This window comes from Thermothelomyces heterothallicus (genome assembly GCF_042370625.1).
Source record: "Thermothelomyces heterothallicus CBS 202.75 unplaced genomic scaffold P884_scaffold_11, whole genome shotgun sequence".
Lineage (NCBI taxonomy): Eukaryota > Fungi > Ascomycota > Sordariomycetes > Sordariales > Chaetomiaceae > Thermothelomyces > Thermothelomyces heterothallicus.
In genome coordinates this window covers 792,991-801,301 of record NW_027192572.1, presented here as the reverse complement: position 1 = coordinate 801,301, position 8,311 = coordinate 792,991, and the positions used below count along the sequence as shown (strand labels likewise).

The window sequence follows — 8,311 nt, the reverse complement described above, 5'->3', positions numbered from 1 at the left end:
CCTCAGCTTTGAGTCGATTTTTCCGGAGGTAGGTTGATCAACAGTCCGACTTACAACAAACACCCTATGGCTTGCGTTGTTGGCCCTGCGGACAGAATTCTCCAACCACATGCCCATCCCGGTCTGAGAGCTCGGGTTCTTCGAAGCACGTTTCGACACCCCTTTCTCCTCGCTCCCTTCACCCCACGCCTTCCAAGACTTTCATGAATCGAAGCTGATTAAGTGGGAAACAACAGCCGCCACCTGTTATCATTGAACGATTTCGTCGCCATCCAATGACCTGCGCTTGAGGGCCGTCCTCGGTCGCATTCCACTCTTCTGGTTCATCTCGTGGGGTCGGCTTGTTACAGCAACAGTCAGCGTGGAAGGATGCCTTACACACCGCCGTCTCAGCGATCACCGGCGTCTTCGGGCCCGTCATCGCCCGAAGGGAGTCGTCGCCCATCATTCCATCAACCCGGCAGTTCCAGCTCACGACCCGCTCTGCCTCGTTCGGCATCGTACCTCACAAGGCATCGGCGCACGCCCTCGGCCACGCAACCCGGTGCGGGCCAACCATCGCCGGAGTCGGCCCCTGAGGATCTGAAGAGCATGGTGGCGAGCAGCAGCAGCGTGCGGCAGTCTCCACCCCCAATCACCGGCGTCAGCGGGATGCCAAACGGCGCGATAATGTCGCCACCCGATTCTGCTAGTGACGACGACGACTTGCCACAGGTTCGCAGCCGGCGGGTCGAGAACCTGAAGGAACTTCACGAGGCTGTCAGTCAGATTCCTCAGCAGAGGGCACGGTTAACTCCCGATGGCGGGAGCCCCGAACAGGATCGCGCCGATGCTGGAGACTTGCTACTCCTACCCTCCCAAGCAACTGCTCTCGCCGAGGGCATGCATCACAGCTTCAGCACCGGGTCGCTCGACGAGCTCAAGATGGGTGATAATCGTCGGTTCACTCATTCGAGGTCGGCGACGGAACCACACGTCTCGGTCGGCAGGTCCACGGGCAGCTCGACTACCGGCTCGGACGAAGAATCTGATGAAGGGAGCCAGCAGAAGCCGCAAATGGTGCGGAAGAAGTCTGGTGAACTCGTCAGACCCGCCCTGCGCCCCGCGTCCCGGCGTCGACCGTCGAGTATGCCGGGGACGCCCACCTTCTCCAAGGTAGTGCACTTTGACGCTCACCTTGAGCATGTCAGGCACTTCCTCCAGGTCGACAGGCCTCTTGCCGTGAGCGCAGGTTCCTCGCCGGTCGACAGTTACGACAGCGACACCGAGTATCCGTTTTCGAGCGACGGACGATCAACGACCCGCTCCCCACCTTTTGAGTGGGAAATCATCATGACAAACTTCCCAGTCGACACGCCGGTGCGCAAGGCACAGATGGTGCGTTTGGAAAAGGTGTGGCTGTCGACCGATCAGAAGTCACTTGTCGGATCGGTCGCGGTGGCCAACTTGGCCTTCCAGAAGTTCGTCGCATGCCGGTTTACGCTCGACTACTGGAAGACCACATCCGAAGTCGCCGCCGAGTACGTCGGCGAAGTAGTCCGTCCTGTTGACACCCCTTACACCCAGGATCGGTTTAACTTCAGCATCAAGCTGTCTGACCTGGCCAACCTCGAGACCAAGACGCTGTACTTCTGCGTCCGTTATGTAGTGAACGGGCAGGAGTACTGGGACAACAATAACAGCACCAACTTCCAGATCGACTTCCGGAAGAAGTTCCTTCCACAGAACGGAAAGAAGGGTGCCGCTGGCGCAGCGACTCGTTCCTTCAACGGGCTCCCCAAGAGCAACCGTCGTTCGGGACAGAAGTCCAAGCCATCGTCGACAGCGTCGGATGAGTTCGGTGACAGCCAGAAGCTGAATTTTGACAAGTCGATCCACGACTACCTCGGGGAAACAGGCCCAACGGGCTTGAGGCTCAAGGCTGTGAAGAGCGCCGGCGATCTCCCCAGCGACAACCCCTCCAAGGGATTGTTGGGCCCTAGCGGCCAGTTTGCTTCTCGCTATGACTTTGGCGACTCGCTGAGCAAAGCTATCCAGAACGCCAAGACTGAGATTGCTGGAAGATCCGAAGGACTCTACATGAAGTCCAGGAAGAAGGCTGGTTCCCCGATTTCCGCGGAGACAGGGGCCGAAAAAGAGAAGGCACAAGCACCGGCTTCCACAGGGCCGTCAACAACAACCGCTGGAGCACCAATCACGTCGCCTGCTGAATCGCCCAGTGCCATCATCTCATCCGCCTCGTACGAAGAAATCGTCAGCAAGTGGTGCTTTGTAGGTGGCCCCGGACCTCATTCTGCGCTACGCCCATCCGCCGCCCAGGAACAGATGGGAGGCAAGCTTCACTCCGATTCCCTGATTACATCAAGCTAACTTTCGCGTTGCAGTACGGTTCCAAACCGAGAGGCCAATCATCCAAGCCCAGGCTTGGCCCTTTTGAAGGCGCCGACGACACCGACAGCCGGACGGCGAGCTACGATGGAAGTCCGCTCGGCAACTACTACCAGCGGTACAGCAGCACCCGGCCCCAGATGCCACGCCCACGGGACCAGAGCCCGTACTTCACGCACGTTCCCGTTCTAGGCGGCATGGCACACGCGCCGGCTGAAACTCCTCTCGGACACTCAGCAGGCTCTCCGTCAGGCGAGTCCACCGGTAGCGCGGCCCAGCAGCAGACAGCTGGGACCGCCTTTGCCCATCTCGCCGGTACGCCGCCGAACGAGTACCCTTATCAACGATCGCATGACCGCTTCCCCTTCCACGGGACCGAGACTTATGCTCCGGCGGCGATTAGGGGTTGATTCTCCCAGACCCGCAGCATGACAAATCCTTGCGTCGCCGAAGAGGTGGCACCGTCGATTCCAGTACATCCAGCTGCTGATCGGTTTTCCCCCACTTATCTTATTTTTCTCTTGCCTTTCTTTTTTCTCTTACTCTTTTCCCATGTCATCGGCCTAGCCGCGGCTGTAATGTCTTCTCGTTCCCCTCTCTCTGCGTGGCCGTGTGCGCTAGCCACGACCTCACGATGATGCTAGGCGTTATGGGAAGTTGTTGCTTTCGGACATGGCGGCATGGAAACGGCGGTGTAAAATATCTTGTTCTGGGTCTTTTTTTGGCGCATGACGCTCCTCTTTCCATTGCAGCATTCGTAACGGCTTTTCTCTTGGTCCTGTTATTCCTTTTTTTGGTTGGGGGGGGGGGGGGGCACACATACGGCATGGGACATCGACATTCGGAAAGGGCGTTGTGTTTCTTCATTGGCGTCAATGGGTTTTGGCTCTCTTTCTCTCTACGACTCCCCTGCGTTTTGTCTGATTTCCAGGTGTCGTTCTTTCAAGCATGGTTTTAGCATTCTGCGGCTCTACACAGTAACATTCGTGTTGGGGCCAGTTGATGGATCGAGGGTATGTTGAACACGGTGCGGCAGGAACGAAATTGGATGTGCTGGAATACCAACGTGGAGAGTCCAATTAAAGAGAGATTGCTTGGAATACGGACTTAGCATTACGAGCCACGATACGTCCTAGGATCAGAAATACAAACATGTTTATGGATCAGATTTTGCGAGTATACCAAGGGGGTTTACCCTTTTTTTGACTTGCTATGGTTGGGCTCTAGTGCGAACAATAATAGGCCAAGACACTTGTAAAGAGAATGCCCACATCCAGTCCTCTTCGCCAGTAGTTCACGCCGTTTCTTCAACTGTCCTAGTCTCTTCAAATTCCTCAGCGGATCGGAATGAATTTTTCACTCTTTTAATACAACACACATCCACGTTCCAACAGGACCTCTCGGATCCATCGGCTCGAAGGTGAAAGTCGGCTGTTTCACGTACAGACAATCAGATACGTCGTCCACGTGAAATTTTTTTATATGCTTGACCAACTGTTGTTATTACGGCTATGTAATCGGGCCGGGGCAGTGAAAACGTTCGAGGAGGCAGAACGAAGCAGAGACAAGTTGTATTATAGTACACTTTTACTAGGCAAAACTGGGGTGACTGCCAAAGCAGGAAGTTGTGGGTTGTGTTGGTTGGATCTACCAGCCAATGGCAAGCCTTGCCAGCGCGGGGCAAGCCCAGACTCTCTTGGCATTCAGCCCTACATGCAACGTCTGTGCACCCAGGCCGTGGGGGTCGCTTGCTACGAAGACTTGAACCTGCACTAGTGGGAATTGGGTCCATTAATTATCGGGTCCATCGCTGGTCCCCGCACCCACATCCAAACTCTTGGACTTCCGTTCAACCAAATATGAGCTATAACTCATTTCTCAAAACGGTTTTTCTTTTTTTAAGGAAAAAAAACAACGTTGTCGTGAGTGTGGGGATGCAACAGTCATTCTATCGCCTAACATAGAGGAGTTATCACCGGTTTCGCCTTCGAAGTCGCAAGCAGGCACTTGAATTGCAAGCAAGGAACGACTTCATCGAGATATACTATTTGCATGGCACCCTCGTGTGTTGGAATAGAAGCGTACGCTGAGCCGTTGGCTAATCACATTCAGTAATTAAGGCCGAAGTTCCACCTGCATCCTGCCGCTCGATGCAGCCGAGGCTTGGTAGGCCCTGGCGTAGAAGCAAGGGTTCGCGGTTATAACGGCATATTGCGTCAAATTCCGTCTTTGCACATCTGAGCGCTTGTGTGACCTGGCAGCTTCTTGTGAAGCTCCTGGACATGACCCTTCCCTTGATTCTGCAAGCAGCTGCTCTCAAGAGGAAGTGGCAAGAATACTGTGATTGAGATATTCATTCCAAGCCGAGCCTAGCAACGCACAAGTGGGTCTCTTCTTTCTCTGCTCGACAGGAGTAACAACAACATGACGCTACGGTCACTCGCAGACCGGTTGGCATTATCATCCTACCTAGGCCTCGCTCCAGGTCCCCCTTCTTCTCACAATGATAGGAGTCCCTCAGAAAACCTGATTGCTCCTTGTGCACACCGATATCCTAGAGAGGTGAGGTTAGGCTCTCCGCGTATGCGTGAAACAAAGCTAACATAATCATCTACGAATCAGGAAGTAGGATTAGTTACACAAAAATCATCTAATTCCGGATCCGTAGATATCCGACAGACCATCCATGGTACGAAGGTGCCACCTCCTATAACTCGGTGTCCAACTCTGCTGATCTGATGCCTGATGCGGGCAGCTGCAACAACCCCTTGAGCGTACGTTGGTCCAGTCTGTCCATCCACCTACCCTTCAAGAAGAACGAAGGACAGGAAGGTTTCCCTTAATTTCCATTCGGGGTCAACTTATACCTACGCCACCACTTCACACCTTTGAGTTTCCTCACGATATAGAATGCTTAGCCAGAACGCTGCTACCCGTGACCGACAACACGACGGCAAGCACAAGTCTCCAAATTCCATTTGAGGTCGGGTCGGCTGTGCAAGATATCATCACCTTTTGGTCTGAGTACGCTGATTCGCGCCCGACCATACCACAAGCCATCTTCGATATCATCCACCAATACCACATGACCCACGGCGACCCCCGAACCGACATCGCCCATGATGTTGGAACTGGACCTGGAAATACATTGCCACGCGCCTGCTCCCATACTTCAAACATGTCGTGGGCTCCGACATTGACCAAATAGCCCTGGACGCGGCGGCCAAGCTCATCCCCCACGAACTTCGCCAGCGGCTGACCTTCATTCACTCGCCCGCCGAAACGCCCGAGTGCATTGCCCTGCTGGACGCATCGCGCGCCCTCGCTGCCTTCGGCCGGCTTGCTTCTGTGGTGCCCGGAGGCACCCCGGCTATCTCCCCTCCTACGGGCGGCCCGTTTTCACGAGCGGGCCGGACCCGGCCCGCCTGGACGCGCTATACATACGATCGTGTTGCTGCAGCCATCTCCTCGCTCTTCCGACCCTACAGCGGCACCCCCGCCTCACCGTCGTATCTGGCGGCCGTCCAGACGCGGGTCAGCCGACTGAATAACGTCGCCCTGCCGCCGAGCGGGACCACGTGGTGCGGTACCACTGGAACTCGGACGAGATCAAGGACCAGACCTGGTGGCAGGAGGAGGGTGCCGCCGACCGCATCAGGGCGTTCCTCGCTTTGGTGTACCCAGGTTATGCGGAAAGAGCGGGAAGCACACATGCAGAGATCGAACAGGGCTTCGAGGAGATCAGGGAGGCCTGCCTTGGGAGGATCCAAAGTCACCGTGAGCTTCGCCGTCGTGCTAATTCTTGGCACCAAGAAGTTATCAATAACTACCTGCTGTAATTATCTGGACGGGAAAGTGATGAACATGACCGTTTCTCGGTCACGAGCACGGCTGCTTTTAGCTGCAATGCCAGCTACTAAGGGTATGAGCCTTCAAACAACCATATACTGCCGCGCTGAGCTATCATCGAGACGGCGGCGATGCGAAACTTGATATATCAACTAAGATCACTCGTGTTGCAGCCAGGCACCACTACAGCTCAGCTGTTGCTGATATTCACGACAATCTTCCCCCTTGCTCTTCCCGTTGCGAGTTTCTCAAAGGCCTGTTTCAAAGCGTGAGTATCGTTGTCTGGACAACGCCGATACTTGATTGTGGCGAAGAACCTACCTCGACCGCCTTCTCCATGGGAAACTCCGAGTCGATGACGGCCTGCTTGATCACGCCCTGCTCCACCAACGTGGCAACCTCCCTCGCAATCTCACCCGACGCACTGAGGAGGAAGAGGTCGTAGCTTCGCGGCGTCCCTCCGAGGAAGACAGGGCGCAGTTTGTTCCTGATGTACGGAACAACCCCCTGAGACCAGCCGCCCACGATGCTGATGAACTTGCCCTCGGGCTTCAGGTAGCCCGGCGAGCAGCTGTAGAGCGTCTGGCTGCCGGCACAATCGAAGATGATGTCGAACTGGTGCTCTCCAAACCGCTCGACGAGATGGGTCTCGAGAGGGTCGTGAACACGATAATCGACAACCTGGCCGCCCCCCCCCCCCCCTTTTCTCTTTAGCCACACTCATCCTCAAAAATAAGAACAAGAAGCTCCCCCCCAACCTGCCGCACTCACCTCATCAGCGCCCAGCCCTTTCACCAGGCCTTCATTCGCCCCCGAACAGACGCCCACCACCTCGGCCGCTCCCAACGCCTTGCAGATCTGCACCAGCACCGTCCCCACCCCGCCGCTCGCCCCGTTCACCAGCACCCGCCTCCGCTCGAGCCCGCGGCGGTCGCTCCGCAGGTCCCCGCCGGGCACGACCCTCTTGACCATGGCGCTGGCCGTCTGCCCGGCGACGCCCATGGTCCCGGCCGCCTCCCGGCCGCCCCAGCCGGCCGGCACGGGGGTGACGAGGGCGCGGTCGAGCAGCACGTACTCGGCGAGCGTGCCCCGCCCCGTGAAGACCTCGCGCAGCCCCGCGGCGCCGCACACGCGGTCGCCCACCCGCAGCGGCGGCCGGTCCTCCGCGGCGGCGGCGGCGTCGGCGTCGGCCCTGCCGCCGCCAAGCGCGACGACCTCGCCGGCAAAGTCCATGCCGGGGACGGGTGCGCGGCGGAAGGGCAGCCACGGCGGGAGGAGCCGCAGCGTGTTGAGGTCGGCCGGGTTGAGGGTCACGTGGGTGATCCTAACGAGGACGAGGGAAGAAGAGGAAGAGGAAGAGGAAGAGGAAGAAGAAGACGGGGGGCCGTCTGCGGGGAGGGAAGGAGTCGGGGCTGCAGGGTTAAGAGTGAGGGCCTGACGGGGACTGCCGCGGGAGGTGGCGGTCCAGCATCTCATTGTTTCTGGCAGAGGTGTTGACGATGATGCCGGTGGCGATGTTGATGTCTCGGTGCTATGGCGTTAATTAGGTAATGCTGCTCTGGTCCGCTGAAGGTTTCTCTGGCGAGTACGGCTTTGGGAGCAGGTCGTGGGCGATGGCGTTAAATGTTCAATTGGTCTCGATCGAGAATAGGTCCGTCACGATGCAAGAATTATATGGGGTAAAGTTGAAGATGTTGTGAGGGAATGAGCGACGGTGCTAATACATCGGGAGGTTCAATTTGCAGCGCCATCGGTGGGGATCGGTGGTAACACAGAATGGGGCCACTCCGGGTTAGGCGAACTGCGGTGAGTTCTGGGGTGCTGCTACTCTGCTGTACGGAATACATCCATCAATGAACGCGCAGTTTATTAAGTCAAACGACATAATATTTACAGCTACTGTGTAAGTGTATTACAAAAGATAGTACATGTAATGAGAAGTACGACGTACATCCTAAACACCATTCTTCCTAGGACCAAACCGTCCACTTGGGTATGCCCCCAGGAGTATACTCCAAAAGAACGCCGCCAGCCCTGACCAGCCGGTGAGCTAGCATCCTCGAGAAGGTCAATC

At 56.6% G+C, this 8,311-nt stretch overlaps 3 protein-coding genes across 3 annotated transcripts; 2 read left to right on the top strand and 1 right to left on the bottom strand.

Moving 5' to 3' along the window:
* Positions 1–591: 591 nt before the first annotated feature.
* On the top strand, positions 592–2,798 carry P884DRAFT_200850 (putative phosphatase regulatory subunit-domain-containing protein; the record flags this gene model as incomplete). Its single annotated transcript, XM_069438319.1, has 2 exons — positions 592–2,271; positions 2,385–2,798. 2 exons carry the CDS (start codon positions 592–594, stop codon positions 2,796–2,798), a joined length of 2,094 nt encoding a protein of 697 aa, XP_069297661.1.
* Positions 2,799–4,751: 1,953 nt separating this feature from the next.
* On the top strand, positions 4,752–6,149 carry P884DRAFT_307524 (uncharacterized protein; the record flags this gene model as incomplete). The annotated part of the gene is made up of 4 exons (XM_069445136.1): positions 4,752–4,950; positions 5,057–5,220; positions 5,597–5,974; positions 6,073–6,149. Coding segments are annotated over exons 2-4 (549 nt in total), but the record flags the coding sequence as incomplete, so codon positions are not given.
* Positions 6,150–6,193: 44 nt separating this feature from the next.
* On the bottom strand, positions 6,194–7,925 carry P884DRAFT_285117 (uncharacterized protein). The gene is made up of 3 exons (XM_069443744.1): positions 7,009–7,925; positions 6,559–6,918; positions 6,194–6,493 (listed from the first exon to the last, which is right to left on the bottom strand). Exons 1-3 carry the CDS (start codon positions 7,711–7,713, stop codon positions 6,428–6,430), a joined length of 1,131 nt encoding a protein of 376 aa, XP_069297659.1. The 5' UTR covers positions 7,714–7,925; the 3' UTR covers positions 6,194–6,427.
* Positions 7,926–8,311: the final 386 nt, after the last annotated feature.

Coding starts and splice junctions, on each gene's coding strand:
- P884DRAFT_285117 (XM_069443744.1), bottom strand. CDS start 7,713: ATGAGATGCTGGACCGCCACCTCCCGCGGCAGTCCCCGTCAGGCCCTC. Junction 6,919..7,008: donor AAGGGCTGGGCGCTGATGAG/GTGAGTGCGGCA, acceptor GGGGGCGGCCAG/GTTGTCGATTATCGTGTTCA. Junction 6,494..6,558: donor CCATGGAGAAGGCGGTCGAG/GTAGGTTCTTCG, acceptor GCTTTGAAACAG/GCCTTTGAGAAACTCGCAAC.